This window comes from Chaetomium fimeti (assembly GCF_033439085.1).
Source record: "Chaetomium fimeti strain CBS 168.71 chromosome Unknown B0H64scaffold_1, whole genome shotgun sequence".
Taxonomy (NCBI): Eukaryota; Fungi; Ascomycota; class Sordariomycetes; order Sordariales; family Chaetomiaceae; genus Chaetomium; species Chaetomium fimeti.
Genome location: NW_026944329.1, coordinates 760,082 through 780,500, shown reverse-complemented (window position 1 = coordinate 780,500; position 20,419 = coordinate 760,082). Strand labels below are relative to the sequence as shown.

General features: G+C 58.4%; 7 protein-coding genes across 7 annotated transcripts; 5 read left to right on the top strand and 2 right to left on the bottom strand.

The window, feature by feature from the left end:
• The first annotated feature begins 135 nt into the window (after nt 1–135).
• On the top strand, nt 136–1,324 carry B0H64DRAFT_4840 (uncharacterized protein). The gene has a single exon (XM_062808308.1). It carries the CDS (start codon nt 498–500, stop codon nt 1,131–1,133), a length of 636 nt encoding a protein of 211 aa, XP_062663521.1. The 5' UTR covers nt 136–497; the 3' UTR covers nt 1,134–1,324.
• Nucleotides 1,325–2,506: 1,182 nt separating this feature from the next.
• On the top strand, nt 2,507–3,488 carry B0H64DRAFT_437201 (class I glutamine amidotransferase-like protein; the record flags this gene model as incomplete). Its single annotated transcript, XM_062806227.1, has 3 exons — nt 2,507–2,687; nt 2,778–3,155; nt 3,277–3,488. 3 exons carry the CDS (start codon nt 2,507–2,509, stop codon nt 3,486–3,488), a joined length of 771 nt encoding a protein of 256 aa, XP_062663520.1.
• Nucleotides 3,489–4,210: 722 nt separating this feature from the next.
• On the top strand, nt 4,211–6,089 carry B0H64DRAFT_4822 (uncharacterized protein). Its single transcript, XM_062808306.1, has 4 exons — nt 4,211–4,364; nt 4,427–4,882; nt 4,946–5,621; nt 5,680–6,089. Exons 1-4 carry the CDS (start codon nt 4,275–4,277, stop codon nt 5,883–5,885), a joined length of 1,428 nt encoding a protein of 475 aa, XP_062663519.1. The 5' UTR covers nt 4,211–4,274; the 3' UTR covers nt 5,886–6,089.
• Nucleotides 6,090–6,657: 568 nt separating this feature from the next.
• Nucleotides 6,658–10,398, top strand: B0H64DRAFT_448017 (kinase-like domain-containing protein; the record flags this gene model as incomplete). Its single annotated transcript, XM_062807035.1, has 8 exons — nt 6,658–6,844; nt 6,900–7,243; nt 7,601–7,955; nt 8,136–8,352; nt 8,403–8,708; nt 8,772–9,985; nt 10,025–10,185; nt 10,297–10,398. 8 exons carry the CDS (start codon nt 6,658–6,660, stop codon nt 10,396–10,398), a joined length of 2,886 nt encoding a protein of 961 aa, XP_062663518.1.
• Nucleotides 10,399–11,573: 1,175 nt separating this feature from the next.
• Nucleotides 11,574–12,031, top strand: B0H64DRAFT_379670 (uncharacterized protein). The gene has a single exon (XM_062802689.1). The coding sequence runs from the start codon at nt 11,594–11,596 to the stop codon at nt 11,771–11,773; it is 180 nt and encodes a 59-aa protein (XP_062663517.1). The 5' UTR covers nt 11,574–11,593; the 3' UTR covers nt 11,774–12,031.
• Nucleotides 12,015–12,810, bottom strand: B0H64DRAFT_470140 (uncharacterized protein). Its single transcript, XM_062807816.1, has 2 exons — nt 12,548–12,810; nt 12,015–12,433 (listed from the first exon to the last, which is right to left on the bottom strand). Exons 1-2 carry the CDS (start codon nt 12,737–12,739, stop codon nt 12,341–12,343), a joined length of 285 nt encoding a protein of 94 aa, XP_062663516.1. The 5' UTR covers nt 12,740–12,810; the 3' UTR covers nt 12,015–12,340.
• Nucleotides 12,811–13,815: 1,005 nt separating this feature from the next.
• Nucleotides 13,816–20,317, bottom strand: B0H64DRAFT_313987 (uncharacterized protein; the record flags this gene model as incomplete). Its single annotated transcript, XM_062800184.1, has 2 exons — nt 13,816–14,083; nt 14,154–20,317. The coding sequence occupies 2 exons, from the start codon at nt 20,315–20,317 to the stop codon at nt 13,816–13,818; spliced, it is 6,432 nt and encodes a 2,143-aa protein (XP_062663515.1).
• Nucleotides 20,318–20,419: the final 102 nt, after the last annotated feature.

Here is a 20,419-nt window from a genome sequence, read left to right as displayed (position 1 = left end):
AGGCACTTGTCCCCGCCCGCGGTTTCGGCCTTTGTTCTTTATAAGCACGGGTTTTAGGGGCGCGCGTGTGTACATCAAGAGGAGGTAATGTTGATATGCATGGCATGGCATCGGCATTTGGCATCTAGATATGGGGGCTCGACTTTTTTGTCATGTTTTTGTCCCCGCTTTTTTTTTTATTGGCGGTTTCCACCGGAGTTCAAGGAGCAGGAGAGGGGAGAGATCATTATACCGGCAGGGGTTTTGGGGGGGGTTGGCATCACACACAAACGATATCCCGCCTGCTGGCGCCATTCGCTTACAAACTTTTTGGGGGAGGGGGGGGGGGCGGGCGCGGGAAATGGTGGCGCAGGCACACACGTTCTACATGACAAGACGAGCCGAGTCGAAAGGGAGTCACGACAACAGAGCATCGACCCGAAGACGAAGATGGGTTTTGTTTGCCGCCTGGGAACTGGCTTGGCCTGGCGCGGCGCGGCGCAACAGAGAGGAGGATAATGATGGCGAACGGGGCCCTACGATCCGTGACTGGGACGAACGAGGCGCGATTCCCAGGGGGCACCCCTAATATCAACACGTCTAGCCCCCTAATATTTAATCTTATAACCATGTACATACAAGGAGGACTCGGAGGGGGAACATCACGGCATCCGCTTCTCAGCAGGCGGATGGGGGTGTGGTGTTTTTCCTGGCCGGTTGGTTGGCACGGCGAGGGGACGGGGGGGAGGGGGGATTGGGGGGGAGTTGGGCGGAAGGCAGGCGCCATGCTACGGGGTTTATTATCATGTATCGTCTTTATTCTGGGGCCGATATGGGGTGCTGCTCTGGAGATGGCATTGGCGCAGAGAGGAAGAATAAATTCACCACGCTCGCTTTGGCCTGCGATTACAACAAACAAACGTTCACTAGTATTTGCTCCTCGTGACCTGCTTCTAGCAAGCTTCTGGCCAAGCTCAAGCTCGGTAGCGGCTTGCACATGTTCTCTGCGTCACTGCTTCGCCCCGCTGCTCCCAGCCCGGAAGAGAGAGCACGCAAGCTACGTTGGGCAATTATCTCACCCGTTTTTTGCTCGCCCGTCTTGTCTGGTATGTACCTTTATACATGACGTACGCAGCAAGGTACATACCGAGTAGCCCGCTCCTCTGCATGCGTGGCCCCCGCATGCATACATGCATGCATGCAATGCAAGGAGAGCAAGACGCAAGCAGTTGGGCAGTCTTTTTTTTTATTCCTTTCCGGTTAGAATTTACCCAATCCTACCACCCGGAGATGCAAGGCCCAGCCGGGCGTTGAGGGGTGGGGCCCTGAAGGGGGAGGATGGGGGTGGGTGGTTGCAAGAAGGTGTGGCGGAGCGGGGCGGGCTGGGCTGTCCCCCCATTCCTGCTGCTTTCAGTTGCTTGTATGTGTGTGCATGTGAGTGTGCCTTGGTTTGGTTGTCGCTCATGGTGGTAGTGGTGGTGGTAGTGGTGGTGGTGGTGGCGGGCTTGGCTATGAGGTCAGGAGGGATTGTACATACATGAGGGAGTGTGGGGGCGAAGGGAGGGGGAGTGGGTGGATGTTGTTCAGTGTGTTTTGCTCATTTGTTCCCCGAAAGGTTCTTTGCCTTGTCGGTCAGAGTGAGGAGGATGCGTATAATCAAGGAGAACTATCATCTGAGGCTCGTCTGAGGCGGATTGGACTGTCGTCAGCCAGCCTTACGCGGTTATCTTCAGCGTGGTCGCCGAATCACTTCCTAGGTAGGTTATCTATGGCGGGGTAGGTGGGTTGATTCGTAGTTTGGGGGCGGACAAATACGCAGTGACGCGGCTTGGGCTGAGTGAGAGGTGAGGTGTTTCCAGTATGTGGGTTTTTGCCGGAGTATCATGGTTGTGGCTGTGCTGAGGAAGGATAGCCAGATAGATGACTTGGCTTGCATTCAAGGGTGAGATGAGATGTAACGAATATTGTTAAGAAGATACTTGAAGGCTAAAAGAGCGAGGCTCTTGCAATCGAACCTGCGACGCTGCTTACTGGCTCTGGGTATGCAGTTACCGATCTAGGTTTAGCAGTGCTTGACTTTGGGTTCCGAGTTTAAAGGATCAGTTTCACATCCGACGTGACGCGGCCTTTACATAACATTACCCAGGGGAGGACCACCGCATCACAGGCAAGAAGAGCAAAGGATTAAAGGTCCGGATGCTGTCGGTCCAACCTCCTACTGTGAAGGGACTGAAACCCAGGGCACCAACTCCGTGCCGAGGGCACTCGGAGACTCGGGGTGAACCGACCAATCAACGTCCAAGCCGGGTGCCCACCCGGCCGAGTATCAAGACGCCAGCGCCGGATTGGGACCGCCGGGTTTGAGCCTCAGCGCCGAGTCTCCGGGTCCTCTCGGCGGTGGTTTAGTTTCTCAGACGGCCAACTAGTTAAAGAGACGGCCGTGATGTATGTTGTCCAGCGTAGCTATCACCATAGAAAACATACTGGAGACTGCGTAGCACTTGCTTTCAACCCAATATCCCCCACCATGACGGCCACTGACTCCCGCCCGACCATCCGTGTCGGTGTCTTCATCCCAACAGACTGCCAATTACTAGACATGGCCTGTGTCGACATCTTGGGCACCATGAGCCACGAATACTTCACCATACTCGGCGATGCCAGCCCAGCCCCGATCGCCAACCTGGCCCCAAGCGTCAAGATCTTCTGTAAAGCCAAACCCCTTACCTACCCGACTCACACCTACCTACCTACCCACCCCCCACTAACCACGCCCTACCCTTAACAAAAACAAACAGACATCTCCACCGTCCAACCCAACAACCCCATCCCCATGACCTCCGCCGCCCAACTAACCTGCACCCACCACCTCTCCGACCCCGCCGTGCAGCCCGGCGAGCTGGACATCGTCCTGGTACCCGGGCCCGACCCAACCACCGACTGGAGCAAGCAGCGCGAGGCGACGGGGTGGCTGGCGGGCCACGCGGCGCGGCCGACGACCGACATCCTGAGCGTGTGCACGGGCATCTACCTGTGCGGCGCGGCGGGCCTGCTGCGCGGGCGCAAGGCGTGCGGGCCGAGGGGTTTGCAGGCGGATCTGGCGAAGCGGTTTGAGGGGGTGCAGTGGGTCGGGGAGGAGGTGCGGTGGGTGCGGGATGGGAATGTGTGGAGTAGTGGTGAGTTTTCTGTCTTTCTCTTTCTTTCTTTCTTTCTCTGTAGCTCTCTCTCTTTTTCTTGGGGGCGTGTGCGAAGGGTAAAGAAGGGAAACCGTTTGGCTGATTGTGGGTGATGGTTTAGGGGGGATCACGAATGGCAACGACTTGGTTGCGGCCTATGCTAGAAATAGCGGCCGGTTCCCGGGGCCGGTGGCCGAGTTTGGCTTGGTGATGACGGAGACGGGGGACAGGCCGCAGAGGTATGAGACTGGGAAGACGGCCATAACTTTGGGCATCGTGTGGCAGATTTTGAAGGCTGCGTTGATGGGATTTGGAAAGAAAAAGACAGCTTGACGAGGGGGACGGCGGGTTGAGAATAAAATAACATGAGTTGTGGGATAAGCAGAGGAGCAAGATACACGGTTTTTTAAGGAAACATTGTAAAGATAGAGAGCTCTTGGAAGTTGTTCAATATTACCAATTCCATACCGCTTAGTTTTTAAAAGTGTTAAACTGTGTAGGTGCAGCCGAGGTGCCGAGTTAGGTTGAGTTGATAGCAGAGACAATGCTATTATTTCCCCCGAGGGAAGGGGCAGGAAAGCAAGAAAAAGTGTGAAAACGAAATGAATGGCAAATAAAAGGGCTGGGACGAAAGAAAGGGATCTTGCTATGCGAAAGGAAATAATCCTTTTGCCTCTCCAACTTTTACCATTCTCTTATTTCGGCCTGTCTTAGGATTTGAGGTCAGGCACTCGCTCTCCAACAATGGCGTCGAGCTGGGCGAGGTCCGTGTCAAAACATCATCGTGGGGGCCGCTAATCCAAAGGGAGCAGGCGGTGACCATTCTGGCGGGGTCTGGCATGGTTGGCCGGGGAGCCGGTGGGGGGATAAGGCCTTATCGACGGCAAACTGTGGGACGGCTCCAAATTTTTCTGGATTCGAGCTCCGGCGAGTGAAGGATTCTTGCAGAACCGACTTTTCGATCAGTCGGTTTCCCTTCGACTTTCTTCGCATCTTCATCCCACCCTCCGCAACTGAATAGATCTCCTGGTATTCCTCTAGTACATTCATCGTAGAGGCCAATTTCAATTCCCACCAGGCTACCCTTTTTTATCTACGGCCAATTGCACCTACATCAAGATGTCGCCGCTTCTGCCTGTCGCCGTTTACGGCCTTGAGGTCCCTACGGGAGAGCTCTTGATCCCCGCCGAGATTGAGTTCCCGGCGACGGTACGTTTATTGCGAGTTTACGGCATAGGCCTTGATTGAGGATCGCTAACGGTTTATCCCAGATCCGCATCACCATGGCGGCCATTGACCCCACCGCGGCCCCGGAGACCGACGGACAGGGCAATGTACCTTCGGTTCCTCGCTCGACCCTGAAGATCTACAAGGCCAATGTCGATGAGGACGATGAGGATGAGGGCGACTATCTCGAGTCGCTCCTCGGCGGCGGGGACGATGATGAGGAGTCGGACGAAGAGGATGAGGAGGTCAACGGCGGCCCCAGCGACCCCTCCAAGTCCAGCAAGGCGCGCCGCGCTGCCGCCATCAAGAAGATCCTCGATGCCACCCAAGAGGACTCGGACGATGAGATGGAGGATGCCAGCTCCAAGCCTAACGGCGCCAAGAGTAAGGGCAAGAGCAAGGCCAGCGATGAGGACGAGGAGGAGAGCGACGAGGAGGACGATGATGGCCTTGACGCCAACATGGAGGAGTACGTCGTGTGCACTCTCGACACCGAGCGCGTATGTAACCCCCCTCAAACATGTCCGAACTCGCTGGATCGAGTACACTAACACCCACCGCAGATCTACCAGCAACCCATCGACATCACGGTTGGTGAGGGCGAGAAGGTCTTCTTCAGCGTCAAGGGAACTCACGCCGTTTACCTCACCGGCAACTACGTCGTCCCCCAGGACGAAGAGGAGGACGATGACGAGGAATACTCGGACGACGAGTACGACCTCCCCCCTGGCCTCGAGGACGAGGATTCGGACGAGATGAGCGATGAGCTCGATGACATCGATGGTACCCCCCGTATCAAGGAGATTGACACCGATGAGGAGGAGGCCCCTAAGCTTGTCCAGACCAAGAAGAGCAAGAAGCGGGCTGCTGAGGAAGAGGCTGAGGGTCTCGACGAGATGATGGCCAAGGACGAGAAGAAGGCGAGCAAGAAGCAAAAGAAGCTCAAGAACAACCAGGGCGAGGCTGTCGCCGCCGAGGCCAAGGCCAAGGAGGCCAAGGAGTCGGCCGCCAAGGGCGACAAGAAGGTTCAGTTCGCCAAGAACCTCGAGCAGGGCCCGACCGGTCCCGCTAAGGACAAGGCCGAGAACAAGGGCGACAAGAAGGGTGCCCTCGGCGTCAAGGTTGTCCAGGGCGTCACCATCGACGACCGCAAGACCGGCACCGGCCGCACCGTGAAGTCTGGCGACAAGGTCGGCATGCGGTACATTGGCAAGCTCCAGAACGGCAAGGTGTTTGACTGTAAGTCGCCATGAGGGGAACTCTCCGTGACGAACTAGGCTAACGCGCAATGATGCAGCCAACAAGAAGGGCGCGCCGTTCTCCTTCAAGATCGGCAAGGGCGAGGTCATCAAGGGGTGGGACATTGGCATTGCCGGCATGTCCGTCGGCGGTGAGCGCCGCCTGACCATCCCCGCCCACCTCGCCTACGGCAGCCGCGCTATCCCCGGGATCCCGGCGAACAGCACGCTCATCTTCGACGTCAAGCTCCTCGAGATCAAGTAAACGGCAGCCCATGCTGGAACGCTTGTGAGGGGTCATATCTGGACTGCCTTCTCTCGGTATCCTAAGCGCGGCGTTGGTCGTTGCTTGTTCCTGTACTTTATGAGGATTCTATTTCTGCTGTCTGCCTCACTCGCGCCTCGAGATCGAGGGCGCTTAATTTCCTTTGGTTTGCTGTCCCCGCTGCGGGTTAATGCACAGCACCGTGGAGACTTCTGACCTGGCGCAGTCTGCGAGGATCCCTCGCTCTCTGGGGAGCAGACACGGTTTGACGGGATGACGACGTCTACATTGCATCTGGGTCGGCGAACTGAAAAAGTCTTTCGGAAGGTTTTCTTATCTCGTCATGCTTTTTTACTCCGTTCATAGGCGCAATGATATCTCGGCACTTTCGAAGATACATTCAGTCATTTGCTTCCGCTCTCTACGCCCAGTGCCGTTTGCCATGTCCATTATATCCTAGCTTGACTGGGCTTGTCTCGTTAGCTGGGGGTGTATGCCAACCCAGTAACTCCTGCCGTATCTTCTTGCTCTCCGTGTCACGAGCTTCAAGCTCGAGTTGCCCAGGGGGCAGAGGAAGGCGCCGCCGAGGGCAGATCACTGGTTTATCCACTCCTACCTTGACTGGATTTCATCTTTAGGCTTAATCACGCTCAGAATTGCTAGAGGCCTCTTTTGTCACCGGTTGCATCTCCCCGACATTCGTTAGCTTCAGGGGCTCAACCACATACCGCAGTATTATCAGGCCCGCGTTCCATGGACTGCATCAACCGTCATGAACGAGCATCTTGCCCGGGACCCAAGTCAGGCGGGCGACTCCTCTCCAGGTCCCGAGAACACGCTGGAAGTCGTTTCCGGTGGCTGTCATCCTGCCCCATCCAAATCAAGCTCTGCGCTTTCTGCCAAACTCCGCCGGCAGAAGGCTAAGGTGGTCACGGCTCTCAAATCACTGACCAACAGTTGTAAGTCTTGGTTGACACCGGCTTTACCGGTCCGATACTGATATTGGGATGCTAGCCTCGGAGCAGCTCGTCGCCGTAGAGCAACCCAGTCCATCCCCCGGGGAGCACGAAACGAAGTCCACCTTGATATATGGCATCCACAAAATGTCCAACGCCATATTCCGCCCTCCCCTGGAGCCGACCGTCGTTCGCAGGACGTCACCAAAGAGCCGGCCGCTGTTGAAGGAAACCTTCCAGGAGGCAGGGACGTGGCCAGATCCAGGTTCCGGCCCCGGTCCCACGCACACCACGACATCCAACACCAGCTCCAGCAAAACCAGCGGCTCCAACACCAACTCGGCCAAGACAACCCAAAAGACGTCGGCGGATTCCACGTTCAAGACACAAGACCCCAACACAGTAGACCGCGAAGGCAACCGCCCGCCGAACCGTCCCCCGCGTCCGGACACCCGGGCCAGAGCAACTCCGCCGTCCACCCCGAAACGCGCCAACAACCGTCAACTCGCAACCACAACCCCCAAAACAACCACACCCCCCAAAGGAATCACACCCCCCAAAACAACAACAACCCTCCCCACCCCACGTAGCAACACCAACAGACGCCCCACCCCCATCAACACCATCACCCACCTCCTCCACCCCTACCGCACCCCAATCTCCCCCCCAACGCCCATCCCAACGCCCATCCCAACGCCCATCCCAACGCCAACTCCCACCCGGGCTCTCACCCCAAACTCCTCGCCCCAAACCCCCAAGTCCACTCCCATCCCGGCCCCAACACCAACCCCAAGCATCGCCACCGCCGAACGCGCCGCCGCCGCCAAGGTCTTCCTCGAAACACACTTCGGCAAGCTGCTCGGGCCGGGCCCGTCGCCGAGGCAGATGCGGCAGCAGATGCTGGAGACGGAGCTGTTTAATCGGAATCGGGTTGGCGGTGCTGGGGCTGGCGCTGCGGGTGGGGGCGGTGGTGGGGGTGGTGGTAATGGTTTGGGTTTGGGGGGTGGTGGTGCGGCGGCGGCGCGGGCGAGGTTTTGGAGGCGGGAGAGTGAGTATTTGAGGGAGATGAGGGTTGTGAAGGCGGGGGGGTTGGGGTTGGTGAAAATAGGGTTGGGTTCTGGTTTTGGGGGGTGTTCTGGGTTGGGTTCTGGGTCGGGGGGTGAGGGGAAAGGAGTTGGGGACGGGAATGGGAACGGGAATGGCAATGGGACTGGTAATAGGAAAGTGGGTGGGGATAGGGATGGGGTGAGGGGGGAGGGGGATAAAGGTGAGAATGGAAATGGGAATGGAGTAGGTGCGGCTGGAGGAGCAGGGTTGTTGACCTGCCGGGGATACCAGACGGTGAGTGTGCTGGGAAAGGGGAGCTTTGGAGTCGTGAGGCTGGTCCGCGGGCGGGCGGGCAGGGTGTACGCGATGAAGGTTATCCGGAAGAGCAAGATGCTGAGGACGAGCCAGGAGGGGCACTTGCGGGCCGAGAGGGATATACTGGTGGCGAGCGAGGGGTCACGATGGTAAGTTCATATGTGTCGAGTCTCGAACGGTCGATTGCTAACCGTCTTAGGATCGTACCCCTCGTGGCCAGCTTCCAGGACCTGGCGAATCTGTATCTGGTGATGGAATACATGCCGGGCGGCGACTTCCTGAGTCTCCTGATCCGCGAGAACGTCCTGCACGAGTCGGTGGCGCGCTTCTACGTCGCCGAGATCGTCCTGTGCGTCGAGGCGGCGCACTCGCTCAAGTGCATCCACCGCGATATCAAGCCGGACAACTTCCTCGTCTCAGCCTCGGGCCACCTCAAGATCAGCGACTTCGGCCTGGCCTTCGACGGGCACTGGTCCCACGACGCGACCTACTACAACAGCCACCGGTAGAGCCTGGTGCGGAAGTTGGGCATCCCGGTCGACGGTGACGATGATGACAAGAACGAGAGTCGCGACCCCGAGGCCAAGAAGCGGTCCAGCGGTATCACGGCCGCCATCGCGAGACACGACAGGAAGATGGGGCATGACGGCGAGCCGTTGCTGGCCTGGCGCAACAGATGCGGGATCCGGCACGCGGCGAGGAGCGTTGTCGGGACCAGCCAGTACATGGCCCCTGAGGTGATTGAGGGGAGGAGGTACGACGCGCGGTGTGACTGGTGGAGCGTCGGTGTCATCCTGTTCGAGTGCATATACGGCCATACCCCCTTTCTGTCCGAGGACGGCCGGCACCAGACCAAGGACAACATCTTGCGGCACCACGAGACGTTCGGGTTCCCGCCGCGCCCTACCGTGTCCCGCCGATGCCAGCATCTGATGCTCTCTCTAATCGCGGACAAGGAGTATCGACTCTGCTCGGAGCGGTACCGCATGAAGGATTTAATCACGTCGTCGTCGTCATCCTCGTCGTCCGGGGCCGGCTGCAAGATTCGCGACTTTGCCGGCCGCTACGTGTTTCCCTACGACGCCGAAGACATCAAGGCGCACAAGTGGTTCCGCCACATCCCCTGGGAGCGGCTACACGAGCTGGAGCCGCCGCTTGTGCCCAAGCTCCGCTCGGTCGATGACACGCACTACTTCGAGGATGGCGGGTCGGTGAGCGACGGGAGCGAGAGCGCGGCCGCAGACGACGACGCCCAAGCCAACGATGCCAACGACGGCGCCGCCGAACGGGGCCCCAACATCCTTTTCTCCCCGCCCGCCTCCATCCCGGGCTGGACCGCCGCGGCCTACTACCCGCCCCCCGTCGCGCACGCCCACCCCTACCCCGACCACGTCGACGCCGCCGGCTATCTCCAGAGCTACAACCCCAGCGACACAAACTGCTGCTACTCACCACCACCACCAACCACCATCACCGCGGGCGCCACCCCCTTACAATTCCTCCCGTCCCTCGAATCCGCCGCCAGCCCGGCCCATTTCCAGCCCACGCCCCTCAACGCCCACCATGAAGAACAGCTCGCCTTCCTCCGCCCGCTGCGGTACGCGCTGCAGAGCCTGGCTTTGACGGTGCTGGCGACACCACCGCCGCCGCCGGCCCACATGGACGGCGTCGACACCAAGCTGCGCGTGCTCGAGGCGTACCTGGCGCAGATGACGCTGGCTGATACCACCGAGGCGGAGCGCTCGTATCTGCGGGGGTTTGTTAGGCGGTTTGGTGGTGGTGGTGGTGGTGGGAAGGGGCTGCTGGGTGGGGATGGCAAAGAGGGCCACGGGCAGAAAGAGCGCAGGCGGCCGCGGGATAAGTTGTTGAGGGATGGACGGACTCGGGCGGTTGCGATGGAGGTGAGAAGGCGGACGGCGTTTTTGGGGTATGAGTGGACGCGAATGAGGGGGGGGGAAGAGGAGGATGGGGATGGGGGTGACGTGGGTGGTGGTGGTGGGTTTGTTGCTGGGTTGGATGGGGAGGATGGGGGCGGGGAGGATGAGGAGAATCATGTTGATGAGGGGGGTCATGGAACCGGGGTACATGGACAGCAACGTCGGCAGCAGCAAGAACAGCGGGGGGGATTCCAGGCGTGGGGGGATGATGTCGCGGTTGTGCGGGCCATGTATAACGGTCCATGGAGCCTGCGGTGAGCTTCCCAGGGGGCTTTGCTGGGAAGATAGTGATAGGCAGCTGGGCTTCGTGTCTGCACAAAGGAGGAGAACTTGTATCGATAGAGCGAGTAGTTGGTTACATACTAGGCACCGAGACGAGTAGTAATAGAGAGCATTACCATGTGAGATGGATGAAGCCTTGCTTGCCTCGTGGCTGGCATAAATACCACAGGAACAGCACGAACCTGGAGCCTGGTTGGTATTGTTGCTACCATTGGTCCGTCGGGAGAGCCTTGCTTACTGGGAGATGTTCTAGGCGGTCTTATATGCAGACGGCCACGTTGTGATGCAGATTTGGGCAGAGAGCTGCCTAAATCAGGGGGGAAGCTGACAACGACAACAATCATGAATATGTATAGGTGTTCCCAAGCCTATTGGCCTTGCAGTGGTGTAGTCTAGGCGTTCGCAAAAGCCCAAATATGGCTAGAACAGGGTTAAGAAGGAATAATTGAGCGATGGTCCGCTAGAGTGTCCTCACAGTATAATTTTAGCATCATTATACCCCTATGTTTACTAGCTAATCCCAGTGAGTGAGTCAGTCAAAGGAGAGGAAGGACATAGTTATGTGTGCCTACTTAAGGCCAGCCTTCTGACTTCTAGCGGACTATTCTCCTTCCCCCCTCCTCATCATCCTCCCACTTAACAAGTCAATAACCGACCAAGAACAAAACAAAACAAAACAAAACACAACCACACCGTCGTCCACACCACAAAACAACATGGCTTCCACCACCGCCACTACCACACCACCCCATCCACCCCATCCACCCAACAACAACAACACACCCCCCGCAGCGCCGAAACCGCCCTCGACATCGCCGCCGACGTGATCCGCCTGCTCCGCGCCGCCAACGCCACCGTCGGCGTCGCCGAGTCCCTGACCGCCGGCGGGCTCATGGCCGCCATCACCTCGGTGCCCGGCGCCAGCGCCGCCTTCCGCGGCGGCGTCGTCACCTACGCCACGCCGCTCAAGCAAGCCCTGCTGGGCGTCGATGCTGCGTTGATCGAGCGGGAGGGGGTGATCCATGGGGATGTGGCGGCGCAGATGGCGGAGGGGGCGAGGAGGGTTACTGCTGTTGCTGGGGAGAACGGGGAGGGTGTGGGTGGTGTGAATGGGGGGGAGGAGGGGTGGGCGACGTGGGGGGTGGGTACGACGGGCGTGGCCGGGCCGGATATGCAGGATGGGAAGGCCGTTGGGACCGTGTATATCGGTATTGCCTCGCCGGAGGGTGCGAGGGCTTGGGGCCCGTTTATGTTCCCGGGTTCGAGGGAGCGCGTGCGCGAGGCGACGGTCGTGGAGGCGTTGGCTAGGCTGAGGGAGGCGCTCTTGGCTGAGGGCGGCGCTCGTGCCTAGGCAGAGCGGTACGGGAACATAGTTGCTCTGCTACTCGACAACAGCCACTGCCAGTCCTAGCCATCTTGAGATAGCCTATCGACCATTACCATCACCCGGTAGGCCAGAGGCATGATAACCAGCGGAAGGTTGATAAGGCTCTTCGAAGTTTCCCGGGGCAACTAGAGAGCGAGAAGAGAGCAGAAACGCTGACTCCATGTTAGCTGAGGAGACCACCTTTTAACTCTACCCCCTACCCTTTGGCCTTAGATACTGAGCTATATTGCTCGTCCTTTCACGGTCCACTGACTCCATGGTAGAGAATCTGACTGCTCCCCAACCTGCCGATCTCCTCAAGTGAAGTGAAGTCCCATTATCAGCCCTCGAACCGCTCTAGGACTCCTGACGTACTGCCACAGCAGCTTTTGCCATGGACTCCCGCCTCGTTCTTCAACAACAACTAACGAGGTTCGCTGGCTCAATGTTCTTCCACCGACCAATACCCAACACTCTCCCGGCTTCAGACCACACCTACCCCATAGTGCCACCCTTCTCATCTAGCGACGTACGTGGCCGTACCTTTAAATTTCACTCCCCGCACGATTGGCATATGGGGTAGCCGGAGTTTAAGGCGCAGCAAGCCTGATAAGTCTCCACGGATGATTCGGCCACACCTCCGCACTGTCTCACCGAAACCGGTCAGCCTTCATTCGCCCTTAGTTAGGCTCACGGCGGCACAGTAGCGTCCTAATACTCAACGAAGATCATGGGACAAGAAATGAAAAAGAAACGCACCGTGTCGTCGTCACTGAGCGTGCCGTTCACGCAGCACGTTTTACTGGGGCCGCTAAGGGTGCGGCCTAGGCCGTCTATGCACTGGCACCAGTTTGAGCACTCGGCTTCCTGCCGGGTGGAGAGGACGGCTGGGTTGGGCGCGGCAAAGGCCAGCGTGGTGAGGGTGAGGAGGATGGTGGTGACGGCTTTCATGGTGACGGTGACGGTGACGGTGATGGTGGTGGGTTTGGTGTTGGGTGTGGCGGTGCTGCTGGGAGTTGTTGTTGTTGTTGTTGGAGGAGGAGGAGGAGGAGAAGGAGAAGGAGGACAACGGACCGAAGATGCTTATGTCTAAGGGCCCTTGGGACAAGCGACAACTTACACCTGTTTGGGTAAAGGTGTTTAATAACTAATGCCAACAAACTTCAGCTGGACAAGAATTGGGAAGACTAAAGCTTTACGCTACCCGGTAGTTAACGAGTTATGGTATGAGCTGAACGGCGATCCAGGCCAAGAGAGCGCATGTAAGTGCCCATTGGTGCCGATCGATAGCTTTGTCTTAAAAATTATCTGTATCCGTACGTCTGCCCAAATTAGCACGAGTCAACAACATCACACCGCTAATGAGCATGCCCGGATTGAGCATTGGGCACCATCTTCGCGTGCCGCAGAGCGTTTGACTTCGACTCCTCTACCTACCTCCTCTGGGATGTCTTAGGGCGGATCGTGTAATCAAGAGGTTCCAAATTCGAGTCCTGGGCAGACCGGGATAATACACTAACTACAGAATAGGTCATGAGACACCCCTTTCCTCCGAGGTGACTCGGAAGTTGCCAGGAAGTTCCGGATTTGACTCCTGGACCGACCCTCCCCGTTTGCATGTCTCAAAACGATTCTCTTTCCCCCCCAAATCACACACACACATCCTCTTTCTCCCCCACTTTCACACATACACACACATGCGTGGTTGCCGCGGTAATCGAAGCACGAGCCCGTATGTAGTGAGGATGTACCGAGGTTCTTTGTATCCACTAACCCCTAAAATCACCACCTCCCATTCTGTATACCAGCGTGTAGAAACGGTAAGCGGGTAAGCAAGTAGCCATGTATTCTCGTCCTCTCAAAACACAAAAAAACAAAAAGGAAGAAACCAAACGCCCGCCAGATAAATTCATTTGTAACCGCTTCCAAACACCCCCATATGCACACCACCGCTCACGCACATTCTTCTTTCTTACCCCACCCCCGCCCCCCCTCAGAAACAAGCCAACCAAGCCCAACCACCGCCCCTAAATAGTCTCCCACCCCCCATTATTGATATCGGCCTCGAGCTTGCGCGCAATAAAACTCGGCACGCCGTGGCCGAGCCACAGGCTGCGCAGCATGGAGTCGTAGCGCTTCTGGTGGAGGAACAGCTGGCGGCCGTAGCGCAGGCCCATGTCGACCTCGCCGTACTTGTCGATGTAGGGCGCGTTGCTGAAGGAGCCCGAGCGGCGCGAGAGGTAGAAGACGCAGCACTTGCGGATGTTGATGAAGAGGCCGATGTTCTTCTGGCATCTGTTGCGGTGGTGTGCGTGTTAGTGAGTGCAGTCCGGGTTGGGGGAGACTAAGAGAAGGAGAAACTTACTTTTGCATATGCTGCTGCGACCCGCCGATCTGGGAGTCCTTGTACGGGCCTTCCTTGAGCTCCTTGGCGCAGCAGACGGCCTGGCCGCAGAAGATGTCGCCGCAGAACAGGCAGATGGTGGGGTCGGTAAGGTCCTTGCCCTTGGTCGGGCACCGGCGGCGCGTGCACTCCTCGATGAGCGTGTCGTAGTTCTTGGGCAGGCCCACCAGCTCGAAGATGCCCGGGTGGCTGAGCACGGCCGACCCCGGGAGCGACTCGTCGCCGCCGTTGTACGGCCACAGCGTCTGGTGCTTGACCCACCCGGCCACGAGCCGTGGCGTGTCGCCGGGCCAACCGTACCGCACGCCCTGCGCCGGCGTGAGCGCCGTGAGCATCTCGTCGAGCGAAGGGAGGCGCAGGGCCTCGGTGAGGCGCTCGAGCTCGCGCTGCTCCGGGTTGGGGCTCACGCGGCTGTTGAAGTTGACGCCGTACTTGACGTGCAGGAGCATGACGCTCTTGCGCAGGAACGTCAGAGCGTACTTGCGCAGGAGGACGTACCACGACTCCCACCTATCCAAACCGGGTTGCTCGAAGCCCTTGTTATCCAACGTGGGCCGATGAATCCCCGGTTCTGGTTCTGAAGCGCAATCCAAGTCGATCTTGATGAGCTCCTCGCAGAAGGACACGAAGTTGGCCATGGACGGGTCCAGATCCTCTTCGCGGGACAAGAACTGCAGAAACAGCGCTGCGGGCATATTGCGGGCGAGGTGGTAGACGACCTTTGTGATCTCGGCCAGGTAACACAGACGGACCATGTGCGCGATGTCATACCCCTGCGCCGGAATGACACCAAAGACGCATTCGCAGAGGAAGATGAACGGGTCCTGGCTGAGAAGAGGAGCGTAGTTGTTGGCCGGGAACCGGGTGTGCTCCGTCTCCTCGCCCAGGTACTGCGTGATAAACAACTGGCAGTGCTGGCGCTCGCTATCCCGGCGGTACTCGGTATCGATCTTATTCTCACCGGACTCGCGCAACCCCCCGACAGCAACGAAGGAGGTAACCGTCTCGCTGAGGATCCGGAGCTGCGTGAGAACCTGGTCCGGGATCTTCTCAAGGAACGTCATGCCGTACTCAGCCTCTACGCCGCGCTGCTGAATCTCCACGGCAGAAATGGAGAACCCAACGGATTGCGCCAGAACGTCGCTGCCGTACAGTTCATTGGCATCCTGCTCGGGGGGCTCAAATTGATGGCGAGACGTGATGCCGTTCTCCCTCAGCGTATCCCTAAGTCGGCGATAGACATTGACGAGCTCCCTCATCGGGGTGCTGGCGTCGGGGGTGGGCCCTCGGCCGCCTTGATCTGGGGCTGAAACCATCGAGAACGTCTCGCTAAACGGCGTGCCCGTGGAGACAGACTGGGCCCCCACGTCGACCCAGGCGTCGTCCAGCAGCTGCGACGACTTCTCTGCGAGGTTGTTGATCATGTGGTGAGCCGTGTAGGCAGCGAAGGCGTTCTGTACCGTGTCTGGCGGACGCGAGGCTCCGAGCGTGTAGTACGCCGAGTGAAGTTGGGAGTCGAGGAAGGACGAGAACGGAGTGGGCGGCATCAGGGGCCCCGGATACGACTCCTCTTGACCCTTCCAGATGATGGGCAGGAACGCATTCCCGAGTGCTTTGCAGAGCGGGCACACAAACTCGAGCCTGGCCGTCTTCTCCGGAGCATGTCGCGCGATCTGCTGGTTGTGTCGCCTCACGGTAGCGTCGTAGTAGGCTTCGAAGCAGTGGTAATGCATGATATGGCCGCAGCCAATCGCGACTGGCCCGAGGCGAGAGAGTTCCGCAGGGAACCCCTTGCCGATGACCTGGCGCTCCGTCTCAAACGTCTGACCTTGTTGGTTCACCTTCTGAACCACTTGTCGGTTCTCGTGGGCAACACCAAACGGGCGGATGTCCTCCGCAGATCGATCGAGGTTGTCCGGGGTATTGAATGCCTCCCTCACAAAATCGGCATCTTGCAAGTCCGTCTGCCGGAGGATATTGCTCTCGGTGAAGTAGGAGAACGTGCCGTATAGTCGTCGATCGTCCGTGTCCTCCTGGCACAGAATACAAGTGCCTGTCGGGTACTTCCAAAAGTCCCGGTGCTCTTCCATGGGCGGAACGACCTCGTCGTCTTCGAGGTCCTCCACCTCTCCCCAGTTGATATCGCCCTGGTTCTCCATGAAGCTCTTCTGCTGGGCCTGAAACTGCGCCATGACCCGCGCCTGACGGTCCAGTGCCGCCTGTTTCTTACGCTCCCGCTCTTCGTCACCACTGCCGGCCGCGGGCGAGGCCGTGCCCATACGGTCAACGGAAAGGCCGAGACGCTCGTAGCTGAACTCGAAGGATTTAGGTCTCTTCTGCCGCATTCGCCGAAGGATGGTGGCCACCTTCGGGTGGCAGGCCTTGAACTCGTCCTTGGAAGCAATCAAGTTCAGCAGGGCCACGATCGTCTTGGCCTGTGGAGGTTCAGGTAGAAGGACGGTGAGGGCTTGCTGGTTGAGGGCGGTAGCAATGAAGGACGGCTGTGGTTGGTCCTCGTCTGATTTGTCCTCGGCAATGGCGACGAGGACTAGGTGCAACACCACTTGCAAGAAGGTCTCGACGCGGGTGGCCGGGACCTGGGGCGTCAGGCGACCGTACACAAGGGTGTAAAGCAGCGAGTAGTGGATGATCTGTGCGAACATGCCGGTGGTTGTGAACTGGCTTAGCCCGGCGAACACTCCCGACGGGATGGGCCGCAGCTTGGGCTCGTAGACGACGTCTTCCACCGCCTTGCCGGTCTTCTTGGCCACGCACTTCCGCCAAGCCATCTCGGCCTCTTCCCGCTGGTTCTTATTATAGTGGGCGATATAAGGGTCGACATTCTCGATGTACTCCGGCTTGAGCTCGAAAGTGCCGACGTCGGTCAGGCCTTCTGGTGACTTGAAGATTGTCATTTCGTCCAGTATCTTGTGGAAATCCTCCTGCTCCTGGAACTTATCTGGGAGCTTCAGACAAATATCTGAGAAGGACAGAGGCTTGAAACAGAGGACGTGCGTGACGTCGCGGCGCATAGACGCAACGTGGGATGCGCTTCGGGAATCCTCGGCAGGGATGAGCGAAGTTCTGTCGCTAAGGAGGACGATGAGGAGGTGTATCATATCCTCGACGACATCCAGGTGTTGGATGTCATCCTGAGCCTTGGACTTTTGCTCGAAAAAGCCCCTGGACCACTTCTCCATGCCGAAGCGGTCGACGACAGAGGCGAGCACGCGACTGGGGTCGCAGATCACCAGGGCTGTCTGCAGCAAGAAGATGTCGCGGTGATGCGAGACGTCCCTCTGCCCGACGCCACGGTAAGTGCCGGCCTGGTGGCGCAGGCTGAGGCCATTTCTAACCCACATGCCCGCTTTCATCTGGGCGAGCCAGGCGCACACGCGGAGCGGGAAGTCAAAGACGGCCATCAGGTAGTCCTCTGGGCCGTACTCGTCGTCTCGCGGCATCGTCTTCTTTCCCATGGAGCGCGGCTTCATCATGAGCTCCTGACTCGTGAAGCTAAGTAGCGCCCTGAGCTGTTCGACAGGCATCGTTTTGCCGCATTCGACCAGCCACGAGAGGGTGTAGTGGAGAGCGTGATGGAAACTGATGGGCTCCTCTTCCACCACAAACTTGACAACGTCGAAGTTTCGGCCATGGCTCTCGAATTCAAAGTCGCCGAGGGTCTTGAAACTGACTTCATTCTTGATCTCGGATTGGCTGAACCTGCCGCGCTCGGCTCCGATCGAGTTGATGATGACGGTCTTTGCGGCGAGGCGGATCGCTCGCGAGACGTAGGGCGTATCCTGCTCTTTAACATTGCGGAAGGACTCGGCGAACTGTCTGCATAGCCTGTTAATCTCGCGCGTAACGAGAGAAGCACTAATCCAGCCGTCCGCCTCGTACTCGACATGTTCGCCGATCGCCCGCACGTTGGGGCATATTCCCTGATGTAGTTTGACAAGGTCCAGGAACTGCATCATGTACCGCTCTTCGGTCCTGAGGCGGTCTTGGACGTGGGGAGACCCAAAGAGGTACTTTAGGTCGAGGAAGAAGTGATACATTCTCCGGTTTGTGACAGAGCCGGTGTCAAAGGACAAGACGGCGTTCGACCCCACGTCCCACGGGTGCCCAACTTGTCGGGAAGTCAAGAAGGTGTATAGAATAGCCATCAGGCTGGTGAGGAAGTTGCCACGTTCAACAATTTCGGCGGTGATGGAAGGAGTGGTTAGCATCTGTAGCGAGATGTTGATGATGGAATGGTCGGGCTCCCGGTCGCCGATGAGGTAGAGTTGGGCAAGGGTGGTGTAGAGACCGGCAAAGCGTAGGCCGAGGACCCGCTTGAACTCCGGTATAGTGACCACGGTCGAGATGTAGAGCGATCGCAGATCGTTGCGCACCTTCTTCCACATCCTGAGGTCAAAGAGGATCATCCAGTCTAGGCGGACTCGCTCGAAGAGATCCTCAGCCACTGGGATGTCTTCTTGCTCCACGTAGCCACTGGGTGTAGCCAGCCAGTACTGGCCAGGTTTGGGAGGCGGCGAGGCCGGTGTCCCTGTCTGGCCAGGGGTCTTGGGGATTTCTAGATGGGCTTTTGCGTATACCGTAGGAGCGATGAGGGGTTCTGCTGTATCAGAGTCGGAAGGCGTGAGTTCGCGTTCGCGCGCGGTGCGACGGGGAACCGGAGGTGGTGGTGGCGGAGGCGGATAACCAGCGACTGTAGCCTCGTCTTCCTCCAGTGCTGTGTCTTGCCGCCAGTCCTGCATGGGTACATCGCCGTCTTCCCGGGTATCAAGCATCATGACGTCGTCGTCGTCGTCGCCGCCGTCTTCCTCCATATCGCTCCCCGGTGTGTTGTCTCCGTCTTCCTCGTCCTCCTCTCCATCGTCGCTCCCTTCGCCCCCAGCGGTGTCCATGCCGGCTGCACGGGCTGCCTGGCGAGCCTGCAGTAAAATTCTTGCCTGCTGGAGGTAAAAGTCTTCATGCGCTTCTCGATCTTGCTGGTCAAGCAGTTCCTCGTCATCAATCCCGCCCTTACCGACAATGGCATGCGACGCCGGGCTCCCTCTGCGCCACGGCCTGAGCATCTCCTCGCAGACGACCTGTCGTAGGAGCTGGTGGTCTTCACCCACGCTGCATCCGGAGATGTCCCGCAGCCACTCGATCATGGTGCCACACATTTGTTCCCTAAATGTGTCCCTAGCGGACCGGATGGTTACGGTAACCCTGATCCTCTCGAGGGTGGTGGCGACCTCGATGAGCTTCTCGATGCTCTTGTCGTACATCAAAATGCTCCTCCCGATACCGTCCGTCTCGTAGGCCTTGAACATGGCGTTGGCCATGGTCGTGCTGCACGCGCGAGCCACCTGGTCCCTGACGTCTATGACGGTGTGCTTCTCATCGTTCCACAACAGCACAGCGTACTCCCCTGGCGACTCGGTATCCCCTCCACAATATGTAGGCGACAGCCTCGACATCCTCTCGTCCTGCTCGATGGATTCGACTGTTTTCGTTTGGCGCAACTGCTCGGGAGAGCACGAGACGACGTCGCACAGATAGTCGAAGACGCGACCGATGGTCATCCGCGTGTTGGAAACGAGGTCCTCAGGCAATGCCGGCGCTTCCTTGCCCTTCCCCTTCCCTTCGCCCTCCCATATCGAATGTATGGTGCAGAACACGGGTCTGTTCCATGCCTCGGGGTCCCCGCAGTCACAGCACCCGCTGTTGCCAGGCGAGATGCTGATCCTGACCATGTGGCCGGTATGGTCGGTGGCGTCGAAGCATTTGCTGCACAGGCAACAGGTGTCGTCGGCACTGCATGTCCTGCACGCATACGAAGCCTCGCCCTGCCTGAATATGTGCCCGCAAGCCTTGCCGCGTGCGGCCTCGGTGTATTCGGCACCCTCCACTGCGCCCTGCGCCTCTCGAAGCTTGAGGGTTCCATTTCGCGCTGGACCGCCGGTCGGGAAGAAAAGGTTCATGTAGTCGGACTTGCCGCCGGCCATGCACCAAAAAAGGGCATTCAACAGCTCTCGGGCTGCATCTTCGGTGTATCGGTAGCCGTGGCGAACAGGTAGCTCCAGCAGCAGCTGACAAAGCTGCTGCTCCTGTGTCGACATCGGTGTCTCCATCGTGGTAGACAGGTCAGAAAGCCTACGTTACTGTCATGTGTGCAAAAGGTATGAATAGTGCCGCGAGATGATGTCGTGGCAAAACGTTGGAGTTGATGGGGG